Raw genomic sequence first — 18,271 nt, 5'->3', positions numbered from 1 at the left:
TTCTGCTTTTTTTTTTACTAATATTTTTTCCCAATTTCACCCCATTATTTTGCCCAATTTATTCCCCTTTTGTTTTTTTTTTAACACAATTGTTCCTTATTTGTGCCAAATTTCCCCCCCATTTTTATTGTAAATATATTGTAAATGAGCAGACCAACCATTATTTTTCTGTAGTCTGGTTCTTGATGAGAAATATTTCAGTATAGGTATCAGAAAAAGTATCGTTCAGGTATCGGTATCAAAAACCAAGTATTGTTAAAGGGGCTAGCCACAAGTTGGCCATTTTATACTCACTGCTGCCACCTCAGGTCATACGTGTAACTGCACCTTCTATATTAAGCTTGTGCGTGACGACACTTCAGACCGAAGTAACAACTTTTTGAGCGACAGTGCAGGATTTTAGAGCCAGTTGTGGTGAACAGGTCTGACCTCATTCTACACATTAGGACATTGTTGGAGCAAGTAGGGGGAGGAAAATACCTAATTTTAACATTTTTAAACTCTATATAGTCCCTTTAAAGTACCAGTATGGAACTGTACCCAGCCCTAGTCACATGTAAACTCAAATTGTAGTTCCATTTGTTTGTTACCACCGACTTTAGGATCAGCTCCATCACTGACAACCACTCAAATCAAAAACAGATAAAAGATGCCATTATGTTATTAGTCATTACATGCATTTATTGGAGAGGAACAAATTTGCCATACATATCTCTGTGATTACCAGCACATTTCAATAAAGTTATCAAATTATTATTTAAAAAACAAAATCTAAAAATTAAAGCATTACAAAGAGTGGGGGCAGCACAGTGATGTTGATTTTTCCGGGTACAGCACAGCCAGAGCGCTTTATGAAAAGTTTATAGCTGAGGCCTTCGAGGAAAAACAATGCGTGTACGATAGCACCCTCTTGTGGCCACAGCACGACTCAGCAGTTCCAAAAAAGAAAACAAGGGGGACTGGGTTGTTGATATTTGGGAATTTCTGTTGAGATGTTTTAGTGACTGCACCAAGTTCAATCGCGACCTTTCTGTCCAACCCCCACCCGAAGAAAAAAAAGAAAGGGAAAAGTAAATGTTCGTCGCAGTTTGAATATAAAACGGATGAAAAAAAAAAAAAGGGGGCGGGATTTCAAAGCGACCCCCCCAAGCGGAAAGAAAAACAATCAAAGAAGGTCCACAAAGCTATAAATAAATAAAAGATAAATGATTACTTAAAGCGACTAAACAGGAACATTTGCGGCGTTTTGAAGGCAACATATGAGTAATTACAAACATAGGACCAATGAGAGATTTAGGGGAACAGGGGGGGACGAGACGTGAGGCTTTTCTCTATATAATGCCAACAACAACGACCGGGAGGATGAAGCCACGAGAATGAACCAGCGGAGATTAATATGCAAAGACAGAAGATGCTTTCTGGATTTCTGTAGCGCGTTTTTAGGGCTGCACAATTCGTCTTCCCTCGAATATTAAACGATCGATTTAAAAATATTTTCAGAGCAATCTCAATATTAATCAGTATCAATTGTGCAGCCCAAGCGTTCATTTATTTTTTAAACATTCATTACTACGGACTGTGACTTTCTCCGGGGAAAAATAAAAATGCGGCGGTGAAGTCAGCTGCACGAAGGATTGGGGATTCCTGAGGGGGGGGGGGAGCGAAGTGAGGAGGAACTGTGGAAACTCAGTCACTTTGGTGAAGGTCTAACAGACAAGAGACACAAATGGAAATGTGGACATCTACTAGACGGACAAATCTCAACCTCTTGTCAATAAAAAGCCTATGACAGATACAGCATTTGTCCCGTTTAAAGGCCGACAGGGCTGTCAGCAGAGTCCAGCATTCTCATTTCGCAGTTAAAGTTGTGTCCCGAAAGAGCCAGTGGTAGTTCGTACTGTCTTTGGTTAGTGTTTTGTCCCACTCGCACTTGACGGCTGCTTTCGTACAACTCAGCAGATCAACGTGTTTTATTGACAGTTTTGTAGAAACTTCTCATTTCGTCTCCAGTGTTTCAAATGTAAAAGTGTGTCATTTGTAGCTGTAGTGTACGTTTCCTTGTTTGCACCAGTCAAGCAGGGGGGCAATTCAGTTTGTCAAAATCCTCGACCTCGGTCCCGTATTTGGAGAAGGATTGATTGAGAAAAAGGTGTGAAGTTATCAGAGGAACCAGTCATGATGATGTGGTTACAGCATTGTTCTCTTTCATCCTCGTCGTCCCTGTAGCAAAGTAAAAATAACACTGAATTATGATTCGTGACATGTAGGAACAAAATGCCACTGTGCACTTCGACCTCTTAACCCCCGCCTTAACCAAGTTCGGCTTTACCCAAATCTAAAAGCTTTTCGACCGGAGAGCAACAGTGTAATGCATCATTTGAAAGCTAAAACCTACAAAAGTGAAGCGTTTTTATTGTGTTTTTGTCTCCTTTCCTTGTGACGTTTTTGTCGTTTTTTGTTGCGCTTTCATCGCTTTTTCATTGCTATTTCCCAACACATTTGTTGTCGCTCTTTTGTAATTCTTTCTTACGTGTTTCATTGCTTTTTGCTACGTATATGCCACTTTTTTTGTTGTTTTTCCGGCATGTTTTTTGGCGCTCTTGACACTTTTTTGTTGCGTATTTATTATTGTTTTTGTCACTATTTTGATGCTTTTGGAATAATTAGATTTGGGTAAAACGAAACTGGGGAAAATGTGCTTGGTTAAAAGGCTAAATGCTGACCTATATGTTAGAAAACAAACATAAAAAAAAAATCATTATCTTTTTGCACTAATTACAGTACAATAGGTTGCGTTCACGTGACATCACAACATTCTTAAACATTAAAAACTCTTAAAAACAACCATCAATATTTCTGAAACTGTACGGGGAGTGACTGAACTTACTTCTTTCTCAGACTCATTAGCCCAAAATGCCGCACCTACTGTTAAAAAAGTAATATTTATCAAAGTCACTACTTCCGGGGTTAGCGTAGCTGCTGCGCCATTTTATCTCCGCTAACCCGGATGTACCGATTTTGGTAAATATTACTTTTATAGCAGTAGGTGCAGCATTTTTGGCTAATGGGCCTGATAAATAAGCATGTTCAGTAACTCTGTTGAGTTCCAGAAATATTGATTGTGGTATTAAAGAGTTTTTTTGTAGTTTCTCGCACATCTGCGGACCCGGAGGTAGAGCTGTGACGTCACCACTTAACAAACCTATAAAGTCTCTCCTCTAGGCTTTAACTTTTTGTCGTCAGCCAAATTTAATGAACAATATTACTCACCTTAAAAGCTCACGGTGCCTCTTTTCCTGTGTCTAAACTGGCTTCTAGCAGCAGCTCTTCCAGGTCCTGTCCACAGCTGACGCTCACTGAACGATAAAAACATGATTCAGGACATGGAGTTCAACAGTCTTCTCCTCGTACATTCAGAGCAGGACTCACCGTGCTCCATGACACAGCTGCCAGGTTTGGGGCCGTCCGTGTCCAGCAGGTGGAGGGAGAACTCTGTCTTGATGCCGTTGGGCAAAACAGCGGGCACCTCCTCCTCCTCCTCCTCCTCCCCCTCTTCTTCTCCTGTCAAAGCCTCACTGAAACACTCATCTGCAGAGCTCTCGTCTGAGCCGTCAGTTTCTTCAGGCTGCTGGTTAGGCTCCGCTGTCTCATTGGTCTGTACATCTTCCACACTGTCTATTTCCTGTTCTTCACTTGTGGCGTTTGCACAGACTTCTTGAGGGTCATCTTGCTTTTCTGTCGTGGTCTCCTCTGATAAACGCTCGTTCTGCTGCTCTGCTTCTTGTCCCTTGTCCTCTGTAAGTGCAGCTTTGTCTTCCCTGTCTACTGTCACTTCACTATCGGGCTGCTCTACACAAGTGGGTTCAAGTTGGGGGCTTGTAGTGCTCTGCGTTGCTTCCGCGGTCAGTGACTGTGCTACTGTGTGCTCTGGTGGGGCATCTGTGCCATGTGCGCTTACATCTTGAGAGTTTAAAGTGCTTGACGTTCTCTGGTTCTCGGCTGAATCGCTTATTAATTCTGATTTTAGTGTGCTGGCCTGAGGTGCATTTAGTGTTGCTACGGGACTCTGCTCCGTGTTCAAAGCAGGACAAGTCTCTATGCTTTCAGTTGTTTGAGTCAATGTCTTGGTTTCTAGACCTTTCTTTGTGCTGGCAGCTTGTAGTTGCTTTTGCTCAGGAGGGCTCTCTACTCGGGTGACCATGAAGATCTTATGGCCTCTGCCTGGACTGGACACAGAGATGCAGCGCCCAGGAGAAGGCGGTGTGCCCGTTGGGACTGCAGCCTCTGTGACCGTGATGTTGGAGATGGTGCTGGAGGCAGCAGGTGGGGGGTCTGACGGGTGGGGGTCACTGGGGGCAGGTGCAGGAGGAGCTTTAGAGAGCACCACTTCCTCCTCATCCTCTGTGTCCGAGTCTGACTCCACAACTGCAGGAGGCTCTACTTTCTCACTGCTCTCCTCTGATTGGCTGCCGGGCTCTGCTGCACTTCCTGGTTTCTCTTCCTCCACATCTTTCTTTGGTCCCTCACCATGATCCTCCGATCGCTCAGCCTCTTGTTCTACTCCGGTGCCGTCCTCGGTGGCGATCTCAGCCATACTCGCAGACAGCCTCATCTTCTGCTCATTCTCCTCCTTCTCTTTAGCCAGAATAAAGTTCCTTTTGCATCCGTTCTGGATCTCTGACAGCAGGGCGCGCTGTGTTTCAATGAAGCTTTTAACCTACGGTGAACAAACAGGAGGCAACACATAAATGACTGTTAACTTTACTTTATTGACACTCTAACTCACCGTTTCCTTTTTGGGCTCTCTGTCCAGGTCCAGGCGCAGCAGCGAAGTGTTGACTTTTAGAGCCAGAGACAGAGCCATGAGTCCGCCGGTCTTTATCTCATTCTCCCGCAGGTCCAGACGCAGCAGCCTGGGACTCTCTGCTATGAATTCAGCCACAGCGACCGCCCCTGAAGTCACAGAGATAAGTGAAATTCACCCAAATCTACTGAACAGTACAAGTTAAAGGGATGACTCTTGTACCTTCACAGGACAGCTTGGTAGAGGCAAGGCCCAGTCTGAGCACCGAGCGGTTTGTGATCAGGCCGTCTTTCAGTTTGTGGACGCCTTCATTACCCACAGAGTTGTGGCCCAGGTTCAGAGTCTCCAGACTCTGTGTGCATGGCTGAAAACATCACACCAGATTATGTATAAAGCTAAAAATAAGCAACTACCTCTAAAAATTCAACAGTTGATTTCTGAAAGAGAGGGAAAATACAATTTCAGGGGCTTGGATCAATTTAAAATTGCCCATGCCTGGACATCCAGATAAAGGTTCTGTGTGTCCGTTTGTGGTTCTAAAATATGGAATAAATTACATGTACACCTCAAACAATGTCCAAATATCAGACAGTTTAAGTATTAATACAAATAATGGATATTCTCTAAGTATGTATCTGAAGAAAATATATGACTCTTCATGTTCAGCTGTTGTGTTGTAAACCAAATGTTGATTGGTAGGTAGTATTCACTGTGTTCCTTGGATTTAGATCACAGTGCTCAAATGATTGTTATAAGGAAGCCTAATAAGTACATAGAACAAGATATTGAGAGTACTTAAAAGGGGTGGGACTAAATAAGTGTTTACTTCCCCCCACTCCTTTTCGGACAGCCTTATCTAAAATGTGCAAAAGGGAAAACAAAATAGTTTGTCCTAAATTGTAAATGTATTGAGCTGCACATTTGATATTGAGCTCACAACTGCCTCAGTCATGGCAGGTTGTATTTGAGTTCATATAAGTTTGTGTTTTTATGTTTTGTTATGGTCCGAATAAAATTAATTCATATACGACATAACACGTTTACTGGCCACTTGTAAACACTTTAATATAAGGTCATGAGATTACCTTCAGAAAGAAAGAAATATTAAACACTATAGCGAGTGTGCTTGTGGGTGATAAGTGCCAACTATCAATAACATTTGTACCTTGGCTTGACTCATCTTTTCAATTTGACTTGTAGCACCTACAACGCTCTGAACTATGTCTAGAAAATGTTGTGTTTTTATATTGTTTCTTCTTTCTATGAAGCACGTTAGTCATCCTGGTGTTGTTGTAAAGTGCGATATAAATAAAGTTTGATTGAGTGATATCTTATGAAATAAACTCTGTCTAACAAAGTCCTAGATTTCTGGGTTGTGTAACTTTACGGCCTGAAAGCAAAGGCATCATGTGGCTTTAAAATAGAAGATCTGTAGTAATAATTCTCTTTAATTACAAGCCTAACAGGCGCCATGCCCTCAGCAGCTCTGACTCAGCCGAGTGAGCTGGAAGTCACTAACAATAATAGAACTATGTACTTCCAGAAATTATAACTCTTTTAAAAATCTCATTCTGCATTTATTTAACCAGGAAAGAGATTCAGAATCTATATTCCTAAATACTGACGTTATGTTACATTAAACAGTTCAGGTAAATGCAGAAATGAATGAATTGTCAGATATTTTCACCCTCTGTAACATTTTGATTGACAGCAGAGTTGATTTTAGAAGCTGTTTTTTCGGGAAACTGTGAGCCACTCATTTCCTCTTCACATTACTTTGGAAAAGAGCATTTGTGGGTGTCAGAGTGAATAATGCTTTTAGTTGGTAGCGTACCAGTGCAGCAGCGAGGTAGCCCATGCCATTGTGAGTGAGCTGGTTGTTCCATAGCACTAAAGTGACGAGCCCTTTCCTCTGCTCTTTCAGTCCTTCACAAATGTACGCCAGACCTGTGAAATGAGAGATATATTGTTAACTACAAAGAAATCACAAACAATTATCTATATTTCACTTCCGTAGCTGGGACAGTGCTGTATGTACATGACATTCAGCAAACTGTCAAAGCCAGCCAGGCAACACATTCATATTTGTCCTTCATTGTGAAACACTAGACTAATAATGACAATATAATGGTGGTGCTATTTACCAGAGTCAAGGATGTGGTTATTGCGCAAATCCAGGATCTGGATGTTGTAGTTGAACTTCAGCAGGTTTCCGAGTTGAGCCGAGTCCTGTAGGCCATTAAGCTTGTTGTCGGCGAGGTAGAGCTCTCGCAGGTTCATGTTCATCTTTAAAGCCGTAGCTAAATATGAATATGATGAGAAGCAGGTGATTAGCGTGGAAACAATGAGACATGACCTGCCCTAGTTTTTCACGCGTCTTACCAAGTAGCATGAGCGGCCGGCCGGATAAGCCAGCGTTCTCCAGGTGGAGCACGGCCAGGCTCCCGCTGATCCGCAGCGCTCGGGCCACAAAGGGAGCAGAGTGGTCCAGGAGAGGGGTGTTACGTGCATCCAGATACTGCAGAGAGCTCGTCTAGAAGAGAAATAGAAATACATACATACTCGGCCAAAAAGACGCATTTGCTTTGGCATTGTTTTGAGAGATTTTTATTCCTTCCGGTGTACATTTTTCACCAAGATATTATATTAATGCAGAGTTGGAGTTGCTATTTTATTAGTGAAGTACGTTGAGCTGCGTAACTGTAAATGTGCTATAGAAATAAAGTTGATATTGGCATGCAAAAATCTATTTACTGCAGCAAACCCAAATCCCAATGTAGTTTCTTTGTTATAAAACATTTAGGTGGTTAAATCCTTACCTTTCTCATCATGTGAGCTGCTGCCTGCCATCCCCGAGTGCCAATGTGCTTATTGAAGGAAATATTAAGGTGTGTGGCTGACTCATAGTACTCAATCATATCAAACAAAGCAGAAGCACCCTAGAGATAAAGATAAAGTACAAAGGACGTTAGTTGTCTGACAACACTAAAAAAAAGGTAATTATATTGAAAGGGGGGTCGACTTGCACTTAAAAAATGTGGATCGTGATTCATGAAACAAAACTAGTGCTGCTCTGTATTTCTTTATAAACGGTGGTAGTTGCCAGTTTACACCTTGTACTATGTTCAACTGAAATAAATGTATCTTTAGGGTAAATGATCTAGATGCCTGTTTTAGATTGAAAAACGAGTGACTCAGTGACTGACTCATACAGCTGCTGCTTCATTCCCTTTTCCGGGCCAGTAATCCATGCAAACAGACGAAAAATTACAGAGTGGATGTTTGCACGATCGTGTACTTTTCAAATGAAGCACTGTGTCGTTTACTCGAATGTAAAACATTTTAAGACATTTTCAGGAAGTTAATCTGACCCAAACATAGTACTTGTGTAGGAAATAGCTCGAGTCTACAGTCTGCTGCAGCGCACAGTATCATTCTGCCTAAACACAGACATCTCTAATGATGTTTACACAAGAGGACAGCGAGGGATCAGAAAACAGGACAAACACTCTTTACCCTCGCAAAGCACTGTGATAAAGTCAGTGTTCGAGGTTTCAGAAAATATCACATGAAAAAAAGGATCAACACAGCACTGTTTAAAGAGCAATAAATGAATATGTTTCTCTTACATCTTCATCCAGGTTCGTCTGTTCCAGGTCTATGACTTTAAACTGGACCCTCTTTAAGATCTCCTCTAGTGCCTCACAGGATTTGTAGTCCAGCTTTTCACCTACACACAAACACACAAAAGAAGTCAAATACATTTGACTTTTGACTATGTTTGTCCTTTTCTCACTTACCTTTTAAGTCCAAGCATTCATTTCGCTGTGTCAGGTCTTTTAGTTCCTGCAGAAACCAAAAGTAGAGTTTCAAATGTTGACATTACATTATTTGTGCAAAACCCATTATGTAGTTAAACTTAATTTGATACAGACGAAGTTTTGCTGAAATAGTTTTATGAATGCTAGACATGAACATACAGTGCTGCTAACTGTGAAAGGCCAAAGCCTGTCTCTGATTTGTCCATTCACTGTAAACCCTATGAACTTTAGCCTCATGCCACAGTGTATTTACTGCGAGGCTCTGACGGTGCAACAGTTCAACACTTTCATTCATCAATAAATAAGAAATAAAGAAAGAAATAAGCTTAATAAAGATCTAGTTTAAGACACTTCCGTGCACAGCGTCGCAGATTCAGTAGCTTTTCTATGCATTGACTGAGTTGAAATTAAGAATTCCCAGGAGCTCAAACCAAAGCTTCCAGAGGCTTCATAGAAGTGACATAAATGCCTGTGTGGAGCAGGTGGCCTGGCCTCCCAGAGCTCTACAGAACAGCCACTGCTCGAGCGCCTCGGGGAGCTGCTGAGTGACACAGCTTTTCCAAATGTCCAGGCTTTAGGGCTCCCAGGAGAGATGGTGCAGAGAAACATTCAACACCCAGCCGCTAAAGAGCCAGTCTTATAAACACAACCGAACAAGTGGGTAGAAAGTACATAACCTGTGGGCCAGGGGCTGGCGGGGCGCCACGTGTACAGTGCAGTGGGACTTAATAAAGAAAGCATTTAGAAAAACTGTAAACTCTGCTCTCGCTTAGCCGCCCTCCTCCAGCCATTTGGTATGACTTGTGCGTTTATGTGGCCGTTATTCAGATGACTAAGCAGAAATGAGAGGAGGGTGTGAGTGAAAATATTACATTGTATTAGACAGATAAAGGTTGAAACGGTCAGAATAATAGAAGGACAATAACTAAGATAGAAGGGCATTGAGTTCTAATGGAAATGTACTGAATAGGTAAAAAAGGGCTGGAGGAGCATTTCCACCACTCGCCCCCAACAGTAAACCACACTATTGTCTTATGCTGAAATTGTTTCCTAGACCATTATTTTAATTCAGCTGGTTTGCTTCATCTGCATCATTGACATGTACTGAAGCTGACTTTATTGCAATGCACCACACACATTCGAACATCATGTGCATTCTGCACATAAAAGGATGATAACGAATGACCACAACACTATTATAAAACAGTGCAAAGACTGTCCACTGGGTTGGAAGCATTGCTCATGCAGAGGGATTACAGAGCACATGACTTGCTAACTGGCTGAGAGAAAGCACAATAATAGAGAAACAACCACCTGTCGAGAAAACTTCATTTGTTTAAGGTTTAAGCAACAAAAATACAGTTGTCAGAACGTCACGCGAAATGAGTCAAGTGTTATGTTCTAATAGTCCCTGAGCAACAATTTTACCTTTTTAAACATACAGTTCTTATTGTTAAAACAGCCTTTTCAACTACTTTCTGTTTATAGCAGTGGTATTTTAAGAGAAGACAATGACTGCACCAACACATCACTTCATGTTGATAAGAATTACCTGAATCTGTTTGAGCACTTTGATGATGGGTTTACAGTTGAGTTTCTGACAGCCCAGTTTGTACGCAGAGAGGATCTCTTCAACGGTCACGTTCTGAGCTGCAAAACAAAGGACTGTGTTAATTATAAATCACATGAAGAAACTAAATAAAACTTCAACCCGACCATAAAGACGGTTTGGGGAATGACCCTTGAGGACTCCCATTGAAGTTGACAAAAAGAAGGTATTGTAGATTCTTTGCCATCCCAGCGCTGTAGGGCCAAACTCCAGTCAGATGACTGAACTCTCCAGCTCAGACTTTGCTCGGCTTTCGGCATCACTTACCCTTATCTTAATGTTAAAGCCCAACAGATGTTTGGGCCAATTTCTACAGTTAACCGACTTAGTCTTCAGAGTTTTCAAGTGATTTTTAGTTAGATCTAACCATCACGGTGGATTATATTTTATACACTGTGCTTTTTTGTATCCTTAGACTAAACATATGTTGCAAACACGTGAATGAAATCCTAAACGTGTGTATCCAACATTTGGGCAGGTCGCCCGGTGAATGGGTCAAGTACAGTGTGTGCATTTGAACACAGTGTCCTTGGAAAGTGTTATTGTACATAGTTGCTCTGGTGCAAGTTTGTAAACATTTCCTGAGGGAAGGTAGGGTTTGGGGGTAGGGAGGATATTAAGGGTCCTTACGCTGTATCTGGATGCACACAGGTTATTATTTAGAAGGAAGGAGGTGGACGCTGGTTAATCACAAGCTTTGAGACACTATTGTCAAAAAGTGACTGACTTTGCGCCATAAAAGAATTGGAACATGGTCTGCAACTGTGTTACTGCTTGCTCTCTTTGTTTCATTGTGCGGCCTGCCACTGCTCGTACATGTACAAAGGGAGGAGCAATGGGTGATAGGCAAAAGGGTGGAGATAAGGGAGTGGAGGAAGTAGAAGTCTGAACAGGTTCAAACAAATTACAGACGCTGTGAGTAGCACAGCTTACTTTGACATGGCAGAAGGATAATACTGACACAACTGTAGGCTAGCCACGACGCACAGTACAATGAAGAGGGTTAAAATGACTTGCTTTGTAAGAAAACAGACTGCGTCTATTAAGAACTGACCGTAGAACCCCACAAAAACAAAACACACATTTTGGTCACCTCAACACTTTACACCGTTGCTATGTTGCAGCCGTGAGCTGATCAAGACAGACACAAAACATCAGCTTTAACTCTGCCAGCACACCTATAATATTGTAAGAGGATGACTGATTGAAAGACAAATCAAATCACAGCAAGTCTTTAATACAGAAGTGATCAGACTAACCCAATCAGATCATCACAGGTATTTTTGAGTGTGGGCTCGCCTCTCCGCAGACCCGACACGTGACTTTGCTGGTAATGAGACATCACCAGCTCGAATCCATGGAGATGGTTATTTATTATTTCATTAATTTGAAAAAAGTACAAAACATAGACCAACTGTGGAACAGCAGTCCAATGTATCCATTTAATGCTTATAGCAAATGCTAATTCACAGCATTGTCCCTTGATGGGAGTTTAAGATATAGATGGACATACGTAGATATAGTATTGGGTGGGGAATCTCTGCCTCACGTGGAGAAGTTCAAGTATCTCAGGGTCTTGTCCTTGGGTGAGGGACAGATGGATCAGTGAAGTGTCTGCAGTGATGCAGTTGCTACATTGCATTGTTGTGAAGGAGTCGAAAGGCAAAGCTCTAAATTTATTAGTCAATCTGCGTTCCTCGTCTCACCTATGGCCATGAGATTTGCGTCATGACCGACAGATAACCCAAGCGGTTCACATGACTCTCCTCTGCAGGACGGCTGCTCACCCTTATGGGTGAGGAGCTCAGTCACGTGGGAGGAGTTCAGAGTAGAGCGCTTGCTCCTTCACGTCGACAGAAGCTGAGGTGGCTCCTGGTCGTCTCCCTGTGTTCAGGAGCACCTCCCAATGGATGGATGGATAATACAAAGACACCAGTGTTCCCCTTGGTCTTCTTCTAAATGCTTTATTTTGATTACTCGCAGTACCAATAGGATTTTATGACATTGGTATCATGCTTGTTTCAAGTTTGTGATAAAATACAACCTTGAATGTCCCACATTGTGGCTCTAAATCCTTAAAAAGTAATGGGCACTATTAATATGAATTTAAAAAAGAGAGTGACCCATTCTGTCACTTTCTGAATAGCGTAACAAACCTATAGGCTGGCCTGAAGGCGGCTTCTTGAGGTGGGTGTAAGCATTCTGGAGATATGACATGCAAATGCCGCCAACTCCTATTTAACATGCGAGTGCCAGCGCCTAAAATACCCGCGGGCCGACCTCAAGCCTTGTTCTCTGCCATTTCACACTGTTGTGTTTTGGCCAGTGACAGCAGCGTCATTCACACAGAACAGCTGACTGTCCGAGATGTAGCAGGCCCCGGCTCTGTGCATCTGCTCGGCCAAGATGCACAAACGCGACGAGTAGCAACGGAAATCTTACTGTCTTGACATTACAGCTGCACAGGTACAATAAAATCAAAATTACAATGCCAATGATTGCAATTAGCATATCGCAAAGACTCCACTTATTTAGGTCATAAAATGTTCTCTCAAAACAAAAATATCCATAACTTTTCATTGCGTATAAAACCTGGGGGTGCAGGATTTTGGAAAAGTGTGAGAAGACAGAAGAATGACGTGCTAACCTACTAGAACATTTCAGAACACAGAAGTCAAGACCTAATCAAAGGCAGAATATTTTGTCCTTTGCAAAGCTCTAAACCAACATTATATTTTTAGCAGTTTAAGAACTTGCTGTAAAGTATAGTATTGTTAAGGCGAATGTTCTTCTGTCTGTTCACTGAGGCTTTACTTATCAGTGTGTAACTTGGTCCGGAGCCACTGCACACAACATGTCACGGGTCGCGGAGCCACTAAAACCTGCTGCCAAGAAAGCCTTTGGTGGGTTTTTGTGGCACGTACACAAAAAGCATTGGTCTTACAAGGCAGCAACGAACTTCAGCAATGGTGGAGGGAAATTGGAGTTTAGTGTCAACAATGCAAGTGATTCGCAGTCACTTGTTGTTGTAATAAGTGAAGTGGGAAATAAAAAAAGAGGATGAAGCAGCCACACCGGGAACCTCGAGGCGGGATGTGACGTAGAAAGTGCCTCGGCCTGAACGAGCAAAGCAGACAGCCCTCGTGTCTGTGCAGGGAAGGAAAGCACAAACGCATTATCGGTGGATTTTACTACTTCCTGTTTATTGTTCACGAGACGGTGAATTGATTAGTCAAAAGTTAACACAGGACTGAGTTACGACACAGTGTGCCTACGGCGGACACTATGAAGACTCCGCGGGACCTCGTCAATTCTGAAGAAATGAGAGTTGTTGGAAATGGAAACACAACACCTCAGCAGCCTCCTATTGTTCCTCTGAGCCTAGTGGTGCCTGAGGCTTGGGTCATTTTTATCCATGAACTTAATCACTCCAGCTTTAGTAGAAGCCTGAAGACGTAATGTTGAATAGTCCATACCTGCGTTATCCATTCATATGTGGTCGAAATATCTAATCTAAAATCAATCTGAATAATAAAGTAGTATGACTATTTTTACTCTAAAAACATAAAAGTATTAACAGAAGGATCGGTTGTGCCACCATTGTCTCTGTAGGATACACAGATATAGGTTTATAATATGTTTGAGTCAAGTCAAACCGTAATGTTTCAAACCAATGGCCTTATAGTGAACCTGACACTATCTACGTACAGATATAGATGTGTGAAACCATATTTCCCCCACAGTGGTAGAGCCTGGTTATTTACAATGAAAGTCGCTCTAGTGTTGTTACATTTGAATGGAAACGAATGCCTCCCTAATAAAATAGTTTGTGTTTCTTTACAGTATTGTCTCAAAAGGAAGAGTTTAATTTTAGAATGACAAGATTCCTTTATTTATGACAATTCCATATTTTTTCTTTCACATGGTTAAAGGGTAGGGTTTGTTAACAAAAAAAGAAAGCAGTGATGATTTATGAAGGCCTTCATCAGTCAATAACTAAAAACGTTTATAGTCAATCACTTAAAAAGGCTATAGAGCAAGATGTTCAAATTGAATATGATTGGACTGACAAGAGCCTATATGGCATTTAGCAACAGATGTTCTGTACACCTTTAAAATCATTCAGGTATACGGTGTGAGCAGAGTAAACAAACTCAAGACAGTGTGTCAATAAGTGTGAAAATAAACCCTTACCCCTATCAAATGGACCCTATTGAGTTAGCTTCAAGTTCAAGCAGCAAATAGTCTCACCACAGAATACAGAACAAAACATAAACCGATGTTATAACAAGACTTGAAGAAAATATCAGAAATATCTCCCCCTCGAGCATATTGTATGAATGCTGTTGAGGATAAAGCTGATTTAAAGCTGATTCAAACTAAAAGTCAACGAAGTTAATCCGTTTCTGTAAAGCTACGCCACATACATCATAGAGCAGTCTGTTAACTTAACAAACAGGTAGCCAATGTTAAGATGGCACACCTCAAGGAGTGGTGGACGATGCAAGGCTCTACTGCAAAAGAATATTGTATATTAGGAGCATGACGGCAAATCAAATAGTCTTAGCTGTGGGTGTTAATGCAAAACATGTGCAGACAGGCTCAAAGTAATAAACACTTCTTCATTAACACGCAGTGAGATAGAAACACAGTTACCATGTCTCCAGGGGTCCTTGGGCTCCACGGCTCCAGAGACGATGTCCTGGTCTGAAGGAAATGTCACTCTTTTGCCATTGGGTTTGTGTTGATCCTCTGCCTCCTCTGCTGCAGCAGGTGACTCCCCGGGCTGCTCTGTGGAGGGAGTTTCTGTGCCCCCCTTTTGGCTCTCCTCCGATGTACTCTCCGTTGTGCCATGAGCTTGGACGTCCAGTGTGGAGAGCTCAGAGTCTAAGGCGTTATCCGGTGTTTTATCTGCAGATTCGATCTCTAAAACACCACTTTCATTGAGACTAAGATCTAAGCCGATGTCCATGTCTCCACCGTCATGGCCTTCCCCTGAGAGGAACTCAATGTCTTTCTCTTCCTTTATTACGGTCACTCCAACACTGTCCGTCTGAAGCTCCTTATTCAAAATAACCATATTTGAAGGGTTTTCTAACACCGGAGCATTTTGTGTCTTATTATTTCCATTGACCTCATCTATCTCTTGTGCATCTTGATCCTTGGTATTGTCCTCCTCAGTGGACTGGAGGCAGTCCGTGAGCTGAGGCATCAAGTAAAGTTTGGAGCTGTCAGTTGGGACTAAAGTTTGTTTTTCACTATTAATGTTCATCATCAGTTCTGAAATACAGGGTATGACCCCATCTGAATGATTGGTAGTGTCATCATCTCGATCATTCGTTTTTGCCTTGATATTGCACACATCTAGACACTGGTCTTCGATATTCATGTTTTCATTTCCAGGGAAAGAGTTCTTTAAGTTTGACAGACGGACCGCATATTAGGTTAAACAGTCACTAAGAGCTAACAGGACCTGAGGGGCTTATCTTCCGCCTCTGTCTCAGTGATGTGCAGGCATCCAGCTCCTTACAATTCAACTTTGATCAGCAAAGTATATTCAGATAATGTCTGATTCATTATAAAAGGGTCTGGGAAATGTAAAAAGTTTAACTTTTATATAATGCGCCGAATAAAGGTAAGGCAGACTCTAAGGTCGACAAAACAAAGGCACGTCATTAACAGTTAATGTTTTTTTTCCTAATGGGTTAACAAAAACAATGAAATCCTAACCGTCAGAACATTTTCGCCTCGATTTTACGGACGAGGAAAGTCCATTTATAAAGTACAGGTAGCTTAGGGCGCTTCCATTACGCTAGCAATGTGAGGTTATGGCCAGACAAACCTATTCATTTGCATGAAATAAGCGAGTCAATGCTAGCAAGCTAAAGTAGTTTCCCAACAATGATATTCAGGCCTACATACGGTCGCATGCCCACTTCTTTGCTTTGTTTTCTTTCTCTGCCAGCGGATAAGTCCATTCTTCAGCGTGAAGCCAGTATTTCCAACTGCACCTCTTGTTCACCCTCTGTCGTGCATCACAGCCCTAGACCAGCGACAGCGCGGAAAAAACAGGCGTCATTCTCCACATATAAGCATGTTTCCAAGGCTAACATTAGCGATAGACGGGTGCCGTGGCTACACCTGCCGATCGGGTCCAAGCGTGTCCCTAAATGAAGGAAACACAGTCGGCGCAGTTTGCAAAGATGTCTCCCAAATCAGGAAAAGTACGTCGGACCTGTTTTTGTGCAGGTTTCCTTCGCTAGCAGCTTGTGGAAGTCCAACAACTGTTTGTTGTTCACACGTCCTACGTCATCACGGCGTACGCGCTTACGTTCAGCAGACGTGGTGTTACAGTACAACTGTCATACACTATTATACATTTACAAACAATTTACTCTCTCAATTCATCTTTACACACTTTTTGTAAACTGAACTTTTGTTGAATCTTCAAGACTGTTGATTACAGCATGGCGTATGTTTTCTTTGCTTTCAGTTTCAGGTCCGAAACGTCATTTTGTTGACTGTCACTAGGCTAGGAGCTTTCTATTATCTGCCAAATTTAATATAGGCCAGTATTATGGGTGAAATACAAAAAAAAACGTGCAGTACTTTTTAAACGACTGGTCGCTTCAGGTTTGCTATTCACGTCTTTTCCATTAGGGGGCAGCACGGGCCTAAGGTTAATGCTTTTGCTGAGAGTGTAGGGATTTTAGTATCTTCCTACTCTTGACGAGTGTGTCAGATCATCATAGGATAGGTGGAAGTCACTTAACCTGTTTTCCATGAGTGCCTGACGTGACTACTTCTCAGGTAAGTGATGGCACACTGAGTTCAAACAGAAAAATTACAGTGAGCAGTTTTAGGCTACTCTTTAAAGTGATAGTCTGGAAGTCCAAATGTTTTACAAATTTTATAAAATGTGCAAAGTTGACCTAGTCCTGCATTTTGATGTAAAGTAATAATAATATATTAAATATCTTTGTAGAGTCCTTCCTCCCGGATCTCAGCAGCTAATCAGAGTCTAGTCTCCTCCTGTGTCGACCAATGAGATGAGCTTTTCCTGTGAACCAGCCTGTCAGGTCCAATCAAGAGGAGGGGGAGGAGCTTGTTCCTGCTCTCTAAGAAGTGATTTCTGATTAAAGAGGGAGGAGTTTGATTGTTTACTTTCAAATTTCACTCTCTCTCCTCACAAACTTACAGACAATCACTTTAAATCCTGAGAACAAACAAAAATATGATTCATTATAAATACAAGTGATACATTATTTAACACTGGTAAGCAACATGTAAGCTACTTGGAATACATTTTCATTCTAATGCAGGTATTAACCTACAATTACATTTCTCCCTTACTTTACTACAGCTGTTATAGTAGGCTCCATGTTCCAACAGTAGCTTCTTTTACACAGAGAGATTTTGCCTCTTCAATTTCACTTTAAAGTATGGCAACAAGCCAATGACAAAGAAACAAGGAGACAAATTAAACAGGGACCTTCCCAGCAGGCTGTCCTTGGACAGATTGAATGCAGTTCTGTTCCACCTTTCCACATCCTCCTGATGAAGGGAGGACAGATCATGTTAGTCCCCCTATGCCCCCCTCCATAAATGTAAAGTTAAGTGTGCACAATCAGTTCATTTCCCAAGGCGCGTGACCAGCTGCAGAGTGTATTGCCAAGCAGTTCATCCTTCTCTGTCCTCAAGAGTCTTTGTCTGGATAAAATCGTTCTGTATTTGTTAGCAACAGTAGCTAGTAACACTGACTTTCGCAGTCTGTTGCCGAATGAGAGATGGACATGAAAGGGTCTGCAGAGGAAGCCATCAGATGATCCAAACCTTTGAAAGTAAATCCAGACCTTCTATTTCTTTTAAGTGGTTCCTTGCCATATGCTTTAAACAGCAATGCTCCACTATCCCACATGCTGTCACCTTTGATTGTTGAAATTACAGGTCATTATTTTTCTCTCGGTGCATGTGCCAGGCATGTGGACAGAACAACATCTATTTAGAATATACTGGGATTCACCTTTTCTCCCAAGG

General features: G+C 41.9%; 1 protein-coding gene across 1 annotated transcript; it reads right to left on the bottom strand.

Moving 5' to 3' along the window:
- Positions 1-647: 647 nt before the first annotated feature.
- Positions 648-16,547, bottom strand: ppp1r37 (protein phosphatase 1, regulatory subunit 37). Its single transcript, XM_079556175.1, has 13 exons — positions 14,891-16,547; positions 10,178-10,275; positions 8,605-8,650; positions 8,434-8,534; positions 7,624-7,743; positions 7,187-7,337; positions 6,949-7,104; positions 6,639-6,751; positions 5,027-5,168; positions 4,787-4,953; positions 3,430-4,717; positions 3,271-3,356; positions 648-2,220 (listed from the first exon to the last, which is right to left on the bottom strand). Exons 1-12 carry the CDS (start codon positions 15,621-15,623, stop codon positions 3,280-3,282), a joined length of 3,192 nt encoding a protein of 1,063 aa, XP_079412301.1. The 5' UTR covers positions 15,624-16,547; the 3' UTR covers positions 648-2,220; positions 3,271-3,279.
- Positions 16,548-18,271: the final 1,724 nt, after the last annotated feature.

This window comes from Gobius niger (genome assembly GCF_951799975.1).
Source record: "Gobius niger genome assembly, chromosome: 1".
Taxonomy (NCBI): Eukaryota; Metazoa; Chordata; class Actinopteri; order Gobiiformes; family Gobiidae; genus Gobius; species Gobius niger.
This window is presented reverse-complemented; position numbering and strand designations above follow the sequence as displayed.

Excerpts from the sequence above, each read along its gene's own strand:
- ppp1r37 (XM_079556175.1), bottom strand. The coding sequence starts at position 15,623 with ATGAATATCGAAGACCAGTGTCTAGATGTGTGCAATATCAAGGCAAAA. Across the intron at positions 10,276-14,890 it reads CAAGGACCCCTGGAGACATG|CTCAGAACGTGACCGTTGAA; the intron begins GTAACTGTGTTT and ends TTTGTTTTGCAG. Across the intron at positions 6,752-6,948 it reads TAACCACATCCTTGACTCTG|GTCTGGCGTACATTTGTGAA; the intron begins GTAAATAGCACC and ends CTCATTTCACAG.